At 43.0% G+C, this 13210-nt stretch overlaps 1 protein-coding gene across 7 annotated transcripts in view; it reads left to right on the top strand.

The window, feature by feature from the left end:
- Nucleotides 1-13210, top strand: part of CC2D2A (coiled-coil and C2 domain containing 2A) — a 79322-nt gene that overhangs the window by 24471 nt on the left and 41641 nt on the right. For all 7 annotated transcript variants that reach the window (XR_013814580.1, XM_079791439.1, XM_079791438.1 and 4 more), the window contains 7 exons: nucleotides 1882-2091; nucleotides 3128-3234; nucleotides 4997-5137; nucleotides 7560-7716; nucleotides 8808-9046; nucleotides 10248-10425; nucleotides 11921-12077. Coding sequence is in view for 6 of the 7 variants with exons in the window: in XM_079791439.1 (XP_079647565.1) it covers nucleotides 1882-2091; nucleotides 3128-3234; nucleotides 4997-5137; nucleotides 7560-7716; nucleotides 8808-9046; nucleotides 10248-10425; nucleotides 11921-12077 (1189 nt within the window). In the remaining variant the exon portion in view is untranslated. The remainder of the gene's footprint in view (nucleotides 1-1881; nucleotides 2092-3127; nucleotides 3235-4996; nucleotides 5138-7559; nucleotides 7717-8807; nucleotides 9047-10247; nucleotides 10426-11920; nucleotides 12078-13210) is intronic.

Raw genomic sequence — 13210 nt, 5'->3', positions numbered from 1 at the left:
ATGACCAGAACTAGGGCTTTCATAACATACAAACTATTGGTGGAATAAGACCCATGCAGGATGGGCTTTCTGCCCTGTAAAGCCAAAGGGAGATGCAATTCAGCCTATTTTGGAAGGGACTGAGACATAGTCAATCCTTTTCTATTTGTAAACACATCCTGGTTTACAAGGACTTTTTTAAAAAACAAAATATCCACCAATCTTCTCATCAAAGACATTTTTAATGCTTTTTTCAAAATGATATTTTTAATGCTATTTTTTTGGAGAAAATGTGTTGTTTTATTAAAATAAATGTAGGATACACTCTATTGAACTCTTGCAGAAAATCCTAAGTCCTAAATATACATTAATAGTCTACTAATCTAGCAGAGGACAGAGTATGAGATTAAATGGCTAAAAAGAAATAAACTCATATATTCTTACCAGTGCAAAACAGACAGCAACACCAAGCCAGGACAAATTTACTGGTAAATGAAAGCTCATATGTACATGCTTTGCTGTAAGTGTGAATACCAGTACTATTTCGATGACTAATAGTAACTGAAAAGCCCATCACACTGTATAACCTGTGGGAGTATATTTCTGTACAAAATTACATGTATGTACACACACACACATAAACAATCTGGCCCTCCCTTTCCTATTCTTAGTCTGAGAGGAGAATGTTAGAATCTTATAATCATAGGAGTCCCCTCTACTGGGCTTCCCAGCCTCCCTGTGCACACCCCAGGCCTTATCCTTCCCTCCTCGTGTTATAAAGGTCAGATCTCAGTCTTCCTCCTAATGCAGTGGCTGCTTGGAGACAGGCCCAGCACATCGCAGACATCCACTCATCTTTGTGGAAGAAATGAGATGGTATATGTGAAGTGGTTGATATGCTGCCTAGTGATCTACAAAATGCTAATCTTTTCTCAGCCTTCCACTCCTACAGATGGAGAAATAGGCTCAGGGATGTGTAGCAACCTCACCAAGGTTCCAGAGCAAATTAGAGTTAGAACCAGAGCTGGAATCCAAGACTTCCCCCAGCCCAGCCTCTTTAGATGTTGCCATGAAGAGGAATTAAGTGAAGAGATTACTGAAAGTTACCCTCAGTTTATGAAAGATAGACGCTTCAGTTCTCACTAGAGTTTCTACAACTTCCATTTAAATTCATAACTAACAAATAATACATTTATGTCGCATAAACTTGTCATTTTCCAGTTAGCGTAATTAGGTTCCAAAAGCTTTATTCTGCAAAAGCATGTGTGTCAATGCCCACTTCCTGATCACAGTCAGTGTCTACATAAAGGAAGACAGAGAATCAAAAAGGTCTCCACCTTGCACCTTCCAACCTCAAAAGCAGTGGTGATCTGCGGGGCATATCTTAAAGATTTTACGGGATAAACACAGAAGGATTTATTGGGCTCACTATGCACGAAGCGATCCATGGATGTCCCAGGGGAAATTTCCATTCCTCAGCTGCTCCATCTCCCTCTTCTGCTGTTACTTTGTACATGGAGAGTATATCTATGATCCCAATAATGATCAGTTTGGACCAGAATCTATGCTTCTCTGGTCAAAAAAAAAATTTCAAGGTCCCCAGAGACAAAACCTAAGAAACAGGATAGTCTGCGGGACAAAGATTTGGACTGACTTGGGAGAGAGGAGATCTAAAAAACCTTGGAGACAAGATTAAAATGGTTTCCTTTCTCACTCTTGTCTTTTATTTTTACCTTTCGACTATTCAGAAAAGAGCAGGCCCCTAAAACCAACAGGAAAGGGGATGGAGCATCATTCTGGCTTGACCAGGGTAGGAGGTATTTTGCATCTGACTGTCTTTCCATTGCTTATCTAGTAAGTGCCTTAACTGTGTTCCCCCACACACTCTGCTCTCTTTGGCAGGCGGTCAGATATGTGCAGAGGACTCAACATATGATTGGATCTGGAGACCTTCCTGAAAATTTCCAATTGGACATTGATATTTCAGGGTTAATCTTTACCCATCATCCGTGTTTTAGCCGAGAGCATGTTTTGGCAGCCAAGCTGGCCCAGTTATATGACCAGTACCTTGCAAGAAGCCAGAGAAACAAGGCACAATTTCTTACTGATAAGGTACACTCTTCCACACTCATTGTTGTTGGGGTTGGTTCTTCTGATGGGCCCAATAAACAGAAACATGTCCAGCAGCAAATGTCCATGTGGCCCCTCTTTCTAGGATGTATGATATGTTGTTGTACCCAGAAACAAAAGGAAGGACATGACTATGTACTTGAATGTGTGCAAATTCAGTGGCACACACTTGGCTAAAAGAGAAAGATTTGTGCAAATAGTGCAAGCGATCTCACCTACCAGGGGTGGGTATTAGATGAAAGACGCTTGGCTGTGTCTTGCTTATGTGACCTCAGATGCTGAGGCTGTTTAAGGCTAGAGAATCTCTCTGTCCTTAGAAACATTCTCATTTTATATATAATTCCCCATAACGTGGCACCTGAACACAAGTCAGTTGTTTCAACTGATGCTCAAAGAAATGGCCATCCATTTTAGAATGGTTTCCAATGTAATCCCATCCTGTGGAATTTTCATGGATAATTTTGAATATGGGAAATTTTAGTCTTCTACCCTGATGTTAAAGCGTACTACCTCCAAAAATAGATAACTCCATGATACCTTCTTTTATAAGTCTATTATTTTATGTTCTCTTCATATCACAAAAATATCAGTGTAAGTCCAAGATCCAGAAGGAACCACTTTTAGCCTTGGAAAAAACCTTGTGTCTGAGACACACACATAAAAGCAACATATCTCTTGAGCCTTCTGATTATATGGGCCACAGAACAAGGACCGACATGCAATGTTCTTTAGTATTCCTTTTTTTTTTTTTCCAAGAATAGATAAGGAGTCCATCCCTTCAATAGCTCATCTGGTAGATCAGAGGACTGTGGTTGATTGCCAAGAATAGAAGAAACAGCTCTTTGTCAAAGTTCATTTTGGCAAAAGCCTGGAAACAGCTGGATGCTTGGACATCCATTTACATGATGGGTCCTTGGGTCATTTTGTGGGTAGGTCATTTTATATGTGGGTCCAGGCACGTGACCTGCAGTAGGGAGGACAGTGTCTAACTCAAAACCTGTATCCATGTCTTTTTAAGCTCCAAGCTTTAAGAAATGCTGTTCAGATGGGCCTTGATCCAGAAAAATCTCATAGGTCTGTTGATATAACCCCAAAAGCCATCAATGAGTATAAATCTGAAATTCGGTGAGTTAAAGTCTATAATTGTAACTTTTTTCCCCCCAGTTTGATGTGCAGTTGTTGAGAGCTCAATTTTTTCAGTTTTTCTGATTGCACTGAATACATGTGAAATTAAGCCAAAAGACGCAATGAGATATAGCCATCATATTAACACCAAATTGGAAGCCCAACAAAGGAATGAAGATGTAGGATGTTGTGACTCGCACACTCTGCTGGTGGAAATAAATACTGCTGCAGCCACCCCTTCAGGGAACAGCCTGGCCAGAGACCAGCAAAGTGAGGAAATTCCCTTCAGCTAAGACCCAGAAATTCTGCTTCAGACGTGTGTCCTCCAAGGAGCCATGCACACATGCACCTGTAGGTGCCTGCAAGGATTTCACAGCATCATTTACAAAATCAGAAACTAGAAATGACCCCATAGCACTGAACACATCCGCTAGAATTACATGAAGCATCTATACCACGGTCAAAATGACTGAATTAGCGCTACATGTATCAATATGGATAAAATAATGTTGAATTTTAAAATCCAGGCATAAGAGGATGCTTTCTGTGTGATATCATTTACTAACTCTATAGAACACCTGACACAGTACTCATTTGTCCTAGGTACACACATGTGGGACACATGGACAGAAAAGACACATGCCAGCTAGTAAACAATAGGAGCAGGATTTACATCTGGAGAGTGATTCCCACATTTGTGTCCTTAACCGTAATGCCTTGCTGCTCCTCAAGAAGAATGCTTCTTATTCTTGTTCACTGCATTCTTGCTTTTCCACCTTCTGCAGAGAGTCCGGACTCTTGGCTACCCAACCACTAACTGGCTGTCATCTTCCTTTTCCACGGCCACCAGTCGAATAATTAGAAAACCATCCCTCCATGCTTCTCTGTACCTTCTCCACAGGCTTAGTCATCACAAGGACAACCCCAGGCTCAGGCCTGCCTTCTGGGGGTCAAGCTCTCTTAGGCCAAGCTCACATTGGATGTTACAGTCATTTATCTATGTGCCTGTCTCCTGAGCTAAACTTTCTGACGACAGAGACACTTCTGAATCCTCTGACATGGCACCTGGTACTTGCTCAAGACAAAAACCTGTCTAATTAATTAATGGCATAATAGAGTACATTTGGGTTCTGGATTAGGCTAACAGTCATAGAGAGCTTAAAGTAAGGCACTAGATAATTGGCAAACACTTTAAATAATGGAAATGAAAACGGAAGCATTTTCCAAGGATACCTCTTCAAATCAGGCCAAAAATACCTTTCCTCTAGTTAGCACTGAAAACTCACCAAGGCACCCAGTAACATTACTTCGTCTCCTACTAAAGGGAGAACTGTGATCTGTGCTAACACAGACTTGAATATATTTGTTGTTCACTGGGATAGCAACAACCGCCCCTTGTTAACAATAACTTAGTCCATGAAAACTGCACATATTGGGCTCTTTATTTTTATAGTGTCAATGGTGGTGATTTGTTAACGGTACATTGTATTAATAATAATTTTAAAAGTTAATTTAGTTAAGTTGAAGTCAGATTCACCTAGCAAGAAGAAAAGAAAAGGCCCTCTCAAAATATATCAACATCCTATTGTATTCAAATTTGCATTCATAGTTTTGGTTTTCTATATTATAGCTCTTAAATATGCAATCACTACAGCATTATTAGTTCTTTTTAATTTGCAAACACAGCTAAGTAACTTTATATATATGTGTGTGTGTGTGTGTGTGTGTGTGTGTGTGTGTGTGTGTGTGTTATATCTTATAGGCAAACAAGAAAACTCCGTGACGCTGAACAAGAAATAGATCGAACATTGCTTAAGACCATCATAAAAGTCTGGAAAGAAATGAAGTCCCTGCGAGAGTTCCAGAGGTTTACAAACACGCCCTTGAAACTTGTTTTGAGAAAGTAGGTTTTTTCAAAAATTGTTTTATTGGGTTATATCATAGAGAAAAAATGTATAAAACACAGGTACAGTTTAAAAAATCATCGCAAAAAATACTTACAAATGAATAACCATGTAACCACTCCCCAGGTTCAGAAATAAAACATAACCTGGCAGCCCCCATGTTCCTAACCCCAACTCGACCCCCCTTGTTCCGGAAGTAACCCTTTTCTGGACTTTTCTGATCAGTTTTTACTTGATTTTATTTATAGGTTTGCCATTGATGTATAATCCCTGGGAACATTCAGTTTTTTACTTTTCCGTAAATAAAAGTATTTTGTGTGTATTCTTTAGCGAACACACTCTGGTTTCTTTAATATTATGTGAGATCCATCTACTTTTTGGCACATAGCTGCAGTTTCTTTGCTTTACAATTCTTCATTACATGAATAGCATAGGATTTCTCCATTTTATTGTTGGTGGACATTGAGTTGATCCCATTTTTCAATTGTTATAAACAGCACTTCTGTGGACATTTTTGTGGACATGTCTTTTAGGGTTCGTGTCCCTAACCTTCCAGAAGTATACCTGGAAGTGAAATTGTTGAGTCTTAAGGGAGGCATTTTTCCAATAATTTACATGCTGAATCCAGACATTTTTGCAGAGTGATTGAGCTGATTTGTTCTCCGACCAGTGTCCCCGTAGGTCCAGGTCACCCATATCCATCTCGCCTGATGTCCAACATGAACATTGTGCTAATCTAATGATGGCATGTTTTAATTTTTATTTCCCATACATGAGTTGGCCACCTTGGTTTCCTCTTCTCTGTGATGTCTGTTCAAGGCTTTTGTTGATTTTTGACCTGGATTGATCGTCCTTTTACCGTTTTCATAATTCGTAGGAGTTTGGCACACACCCTGCTCACGAGACCTTTGTGGATGGTGCCTGCCGGAGTGGCCTCTCCCATCTGAACCGTCTTTTTACTCTCTTTCTGCTGCTTTTTGATGAATTGTTCTTAACTTTGAAAAGAATATTTTAGACTTTTCTTTTGTGATCGGTGCTTTTCATATATGCTAAAGAAAACCTCTGAGTCATGAGATAGTCCATGTGGTCTGTATATTGTCTCCTGCAGTCTTTACAGCTTTATCTTTCACATCCGTCTCCAACTCACTTGGAGCTGACCAGGGCATGGTGTGGGGAAGGTATGCTTTGATAGCACTTATGCTAAGGAGGCCTCATTCACTAGGCTTTGATCCATGAGCAAGAGCACAGTTAACACAGCAAAGCCGTGTTCTGTGTATTGATTCAAGAGTCTCTCTGCTGGTGTTGGTGCCCTCCAGATGGTTTCTTCTGAATGAGTGTTGTGTTCGTATACCAACACGAAAGTGACAAGTGTGGGCAATGAGCTGATGCTTGGCTTTGAAATCAGCCATGTTTTAGCCAAAGAGAGCTGCGGATGGTGATTTTGGGGGGTTGTAACCATCAGAGGATGAGAAGACATCCTCCCAATGTAAACTGCTCTGTGAGGTCAGGGACCTTGTCGCCACTGGAACTCTGGTCCCCAGCAGAGCACCTGCCACTGGGTGTGTGCTCGTTGAATGTTAGTTCATGAAAAACAAATTCAAAGAGTTTCTCCCACAGAAACTGTGGATGTCTCCCAGAAATTCGGTGTTTCTACTTCTAAATTCCGTCTCCCAGGCTACCCTCCTAACCTCAACGGAGAACATGAATATTTATAAGATTGTTTTCTTCTTCCTTGCTTCCCTCCTAAGTTTAGGATAAACTGAAATTTATAGCAGATTTACCCTTCAGGTCATCTCTAGGTTGTCACTTTCGTAAAACTTAGGCCCGGTTTCTCCCTAAGTGCTTCTTCCTAACTTCTTCTGGAGTGCCCTTCGTTCACATCCGTGGTTCCTCTAGCCACCTTATGATACAGCATAACTTTTTTCCTGCACAAGTTCCCCAATTCCCACCAGCTCATTCATGTTTCCGAATAACAAGGAGGAAGTGAATGCTTCCTTATCTATCAGAGATGGAACTACATTTTTGAGCCAGACTTCCCCAATGTTTATAAATTTGAGGTGTCACTGTGCTTCCAAATGGATTTCTTAGGTAGAATCCTAGAAATCTGTAAACGTTCGTGCCTTAGGTCATTGGTCGGCAAACTCATTAGTCAACAGAGCCAAATATCAACAGTACAACGACTGAAATTTCTTTTGAGAGCCAAGTTTTTTAAACTTAAACTTCCTCTAATGCCACTTCTTCAAAATAGATTCACCCAGGCCGTGGTATTTTGTGGAAGAGCCACACTCAAGGGGCCAAAGAGCCGCATGTGGCTCGAGAGCCGCAGTTTGCCGACCACGGCCTTAGGGGATTGCTAATTGCTATTATTACTCTATTACTTCATTTCAAGAAATAACCAAGGTACTGTAAATTATTTTAAAGGGAAAAAGTGGACCAAAAAGCAGACGAAGAAGCATATGAAGCAGAAATTCAAACTGAAATAAGCGAATTGCTGGAAGAACACTCAGAAGAGTTCGAGCAGAAGATGGAAGAATACAGAACCGAGTATCAGCAGTGGAAAGCCTGGAAGAAAGCCCAGGTTCGCACACAGAGCCTCAGCCTTGAACTGGGCTGACCTGGGGGAGGGGCAGGGTCTGGAGGGCACCCCATGAGACAGAAGGAGGGAAACTGGGTAAGCCAGACTGGGGTTCCCTGCTGGCTCTGCTCTGTCTCTCTCCTTGCCGCCTTGCCAGGGAACAAAAGAATGAGTGAATGAACTGGCTAATGAACGCACTTATTTAAAAAGCTGCAGAGCTAGCTGAAACCAGAGAGCCAGGGTTTTCCAACTGTGTGGTTTTGGGAGTTACTCTTGCTATCACTGTTAGCTCTCTGTTACCACTCTGTGGCTATCTCAGTGAACAAACAAGTCATAACAGTACTTGCTCATGTATGTGTCAGGCATGTTACAGGCATCATCCCATTAAATGGAGGGCATTGATGCTTCGGGGTCTCCCTCAGAAAACTATATAACTTCGTACACATGAGCTGCAAAATTGAATCCAAGGGCAATAAGTAATAGATGAAGGGGACCTTCAGTGCCAGTCCTGCTCACAGCCTCACTTTAAAAATATATATATTTTTTTATTGATTTCAGAGAAGGAGAGGGAGAGAGAGATAGAAACATCAATGATGAGAATCATTGATAGGCTGCCTCCTGCACACCCTACACCATGGATCGAGCCTGAAACCCAGGCAGATGCCCCAACTGGGAATAGAACTATGACCTCCTGGTTCATAGGTCCACGCTCAACCACTGAGCCATGCCAGCCAGGCCACAACCTCACTTTAATTTCAAGATGTGTCCTTGGCCTTGAGAATCTATATTAATAATCATTTAAGTAGCTAACTTTTTTAAGCTCTTTCCAGGGACCAGGCACTGTGATGAGTGCTTTACAGGCATTAATTGCCCCGTTTCATCAGCCCTGAAGGAGTTTCCCATGATTGTTCCCATTTTGTAGAAGAGAAAACCGAGGCACGGAGAGGCCAGGTAGCTTTGTAACCTGCCTGAGCGCACACGGTTATCTGAGGGGGAGCTGGGTTTGCATCCAGGTCTATCTGATTCTGAAGACTGTGTTCTTCAGTGAAATCCCAACATTTCCGTCTGACATAAGGTTGCCTCTCACCCAACAGAGGGCCAAGAAAAAGAAAAAGAAACAAGCAGCCGAAGAACACCATGAGGAGGAGGTGGAGGAGCCATCTCCTGGGGAGGGTCCCATGAAACCCATCCCCCCAGAGCCCACCCGGCAGTCAGTGCTGGAGCAGCAGGTGCGGGAGAGAGCAGCCCGGAGCAGGAGGAGGCCCGGGGAGCCCATGCTGGTCCCAGAGCTGAGCCTAGCTGGGAACATGACACCCAACGACCAGTGTCCCAGGTGAGGTTGACAGGTGACGCACAGACATACCCGTGAACATGCACACACATACACCCAGTGTGGAGTGTGCATCTCCTGTACACCCCCTGACCGACACCATGCAATCAGGAGAATCGTTAACTCTCTGCAGACATATATGTGATTGAACCACATGAAATTGCCCATATTTGTCCATAGTTTGGTGACTCCCTGTGGTTCACCTCCCTAGTTAATGCATCCCTGCTGGCTTCCCAGGAGCCCAGTACATGAATCTGCCTCTAGAGGGCACTCTTCACAGTTGCTGCCTGCATGGCTTTTGATCTGGAGCCTTTATCTATAACTTCACTGTGTGTTTTCTGTCCACCGGTAGCACCCCTCTCCCAGGCACAGACACCCAGGTCTCCCCTCAGCCCTTGATTTCAGCCACTCCAGAGGCCAGCTTCGCCCTTTGCTGAACTTGCAGAGCCTCCCAAGGGCGTTGTGGATACTAAGTCAGGTGTCTGAAGCCTAGCCTTTCCTTAACAAGCTTGAGTTGCCATTGACTTAACCAACAATCGGAGTTTTGGGTGGGCATCTTTGCACATATACATAGTAAAGTGAATGGCCACTCTTGTTGGTTTTGATATATTTTTTTAACTTCCTGGCTTTAAGAATAATACTTCCCAAGGATACCTTTTTGGGGGATTCAAATGACCTTTAAAAATAAGGGACATTTCTCAATCCCCTGCATTCAGAGAGCCGTCACTCACTATTGGAAAGTGTTAAGAAATAAAGCAAACTAAAACAAAACAAACAAGCAAACAAAACCAGCTTGCATCTCAGAGAAGCCAACGTGGCCTAACTGCTACGATATGTGTTATATTTTCAGGATAAAATGTCCCACCCAAATATAAATCACTACTGCCCCTTATGGTTTGAATTCTCTCCATTTAAGAATTGATGTGTCTGGTCACTTAAAGCTTTGGGACACAAATGTAAGGCTTGTTTGAAAAACATTAAGGAAACTATTGTACAGGCTGCTTGGACCCGGTTCTTAAATCCCGATGGCCTTTCCGGCCTCCTCCTCCCTGTCACAATCTTTATTATAGAAGCTCAGCGAGACCTGGAGTCCTTTGGGTTCGGTGAGGGCTAACGTGACTTGTTTGGTGTCCATCTGCCAAGCACTGCAGTTATCCTCAGTCAATGAACACCAGCCTCACCTGCCAACGGTCTCCCTTTGTAGGGCGGAGGTCTTACGAAGGGAAGATGTCAAGAGGCGCTCGGTGTATTTAAAGGTGATCTTCAATGACAAGGAGGTGTCCAGGACCGAAGGGCGGCCACTCGGGGCAGACTTCCGAGTTCACTTTGGACAGATTTTCAGTTTGCAAATAGTCAACTGGCCGGAGAGTTTAACGCTGCAGGTACGCATTGTAATGATGGTCACCATCCTAGGAATATCTTGGTCATCGCAGGAGCAAGGCGGTTGGCTGTCACCCATTGGCTATGCCAGCCTCCTGGTAGGTTCTCAAGGGTCAGCCTCCTCCTGGACACGTCTGTGCGTAAGGTTTGGCAGAAGGAGGTCTGTTACCCCAACTCACCTCCTCAAAATGTGGACAGAGTAATGCTGGCCACAGTGCTCAAGGGTGTGCTTCGAGAAAAGGGAGGCGTTGAGAGAGGGTGGAGGTGGGGAGAACCTCTGGCTCATTCATCAGAGGAGTGCCTCAGTCTCCCCCTCTACCAGGACCCTGGCATAATGTACCAGAGAAATCAGTTATGCTATAGTCACAGGTAGTTAAGAGAGGGGTTGGGAGAGGAGTTACAGGTGTTAGGACCCCCCCCCCCCCCAAAAAAAAAAATCTCCCTACTAATTTAAATCCCACCATTAGCAATATGTTTATTTCTGTCTGTTTTAGCTTCCTAGGGCTCCCATTCTAAGCAATGCAAATGTGGTGGCTTAGAACAGCAGATGTTTACTCTCTCAATCCTGAAAGCCCTGAAGTCTGACACCCAGGGTCAGGAGGCCACGCTCCCTCCAGGAGCTCCGGAGCAGGGGGGGGGGGGGGGTGCGGGGAGGATCTTTCCTGGCCCCTTCCAGCTTCTGGTGGCTCTGGGAGTTCCTCACCTTATGATGGCCTAACTCCAGTCTCAGCCTCCGTCTTCACATGACCTTCTCTGTAGCTCTGTGTGTCCTTTTGTCTCTTACAGAGATACTCATGTTGGACTTAGGGTGCATCCTGATCTCAGCTGTATTTTTTAAATATATTTTTATTGATTTCAGAGAGAAAGGGAGAGGAAGAGAGAGATAGAAACATCAATGATGAAAGAGAATCATCGATTGGCTGCCTCCTGCACACCCCACACTGAGGATGGAGCCCACAACTGGGGCATAAACCCTGACCAGGAATCGAACAGTGAGCCCCTGGTTCATAGGTCAGCGCTCAACCACTGAGCCATGCCAGCTGGGCTCAGCTGTATTTTTAATTTTTTGAGGAATTGCCATACTGCTTTCCATAGAGGCTGCACTGATTTACATTCCCAGCAACAGTGCACGAGGGTTCCCTTTTCTCCACATGCCCATCATCACGTACTTGTCGATTTATTGATGATGGCCATTCTGACAGGTGTGAGGTGGCATCTCATTGTGGTTTTCATTTGCATTTCTCTGATGATTAGGGACGGGGAGCATCTTTTCATGTCTGTTGGTTGTCTGTGTATCCTCTTTGGAAAAAATATCTACCCAGGTCCATTTTTTAATTGGATTGTTTGCGGGGGGAGAGTTTTGATGTTAAATTGTATGAATTTCTTATATATTTTGGATGTCAACCCCTTAAAAGACATAACATTTGGGAATAGCGTCCCGTGCAGCAGGTGACCTGTGGCCGCTTTGATGTGGCTGTTTCTCTTCCTCGGTTTCAGGTCTATGAAACGGTGGGGCACAGTGGCACCACCTTGCTAGCAGAAGTGTTTCTGCCTATTCCTGAAACCACCGTTGTCGCTGGGAGGGCGCCCATCGAGGAAGTGGAGTTCAGCAGTAACCAGCATGTGGCCCTGGACCACGAGGGAGTTGGAAGTGGTATGGACAGCGGACTATCCTCAGGGGCTCACAGCTCTACTGTCAGATGTGAACGTATCTTCCTTTTTTTTCATTTCCCGGTCAACCTGATAATTCTAAAATTGCTATCAGAAATTCAAATTGGAACAATAATTACATACAACTTTTTGCAAAGTTGTTTTTGATATGCTACTGGTGGCCAGTAAATTCACAGAGCTCTGCAAGTATAAAGCAGTTTGGCAGAGTGAATTAAGGGCAGTTAGAATGCCTTTGATACCTTAATTCTACTTCTAGGAATCTTTCCTAAGAAAATAATTTGAAATTAGGACAGAGTTTTGTGCATTAAAAAAATGAACATTGTGGTATTATTTTAAAGCTGTAGAGTTTGAAATAACTTACATGCCTATAATAGAGAGATTACTAATTAATATTCTCTCTCATCTTTTCCTGCACTTCTGGTTAGATAAATGATGGGCCATTTCACTCTTTCCACTATGTTGCTTATACTTGATATCTTTCTCTTTCACTGGTACATTCTGTGTAATTTCTTTATATCTGTCTTCTGAGTTATGAATTCACACTGGCTGGGCCTAATCAATGCAACTCATTGCGTTTCTCATTTCAATTCTTGTAGTATTTTTTCACCTCTAGATATTCTATCCAGTTTTTTTCCAATAAGTCTGGTTAGGTGTGATAATTTTTTGTCCTTTTTTCAGACTCAGTCATTTTTTACTTCAGTCACTATTTTTTAAACATATTAAAAATATTTTTAATATACTGTATCTGATCATTCTAATACCTGCTTATTGGTCTGATTCTGTTGCCATTTGTTAAAGGTGGTCTTTTTTAAATATTTTATTGATTTCAGAGAGGGGGAGGGAGAGAGAGACAGAAACATCAATGATGAGAGAGAATCATTGATTGGCTGCCTCCTGCACGCCCCGCACTGGGGATCGAACCTGCAACCCAGGCATGTGCCCCTGACCGGAATCGAACCTGGGACCCTTCAGTCCACAATCTGATGCTCTATCCACTAAGCCAAACCGGCTAAGGCTAAAGGTGTTTTTTTATCATGAGGTCACAGCTGGAGATCTATAAGAACTCCGAGGCCCAAACTCACTCACTGTCTAAAAGCCCGAAGACAGAGGGAGACT

This window comes from Cnephaeus nilssonii, assembly GCF_951640355.1.
Source record: "Cnephaeus nilssonii genome assembly, chromosome: 1".
Taxonomy (NCBI): domain Eukaryota; kingdom Metazoa; phylum Chordata; class Mammalia; order Chiroptera; family Vespertilionidae; genus Cnephaeus; species Cnephaeus nilssonii.
The sequence above is the reverse complement of the archived record's forward strand: the minus strand, read 5'-3'. Positions and strand labels throughout refer to the sequence as shown.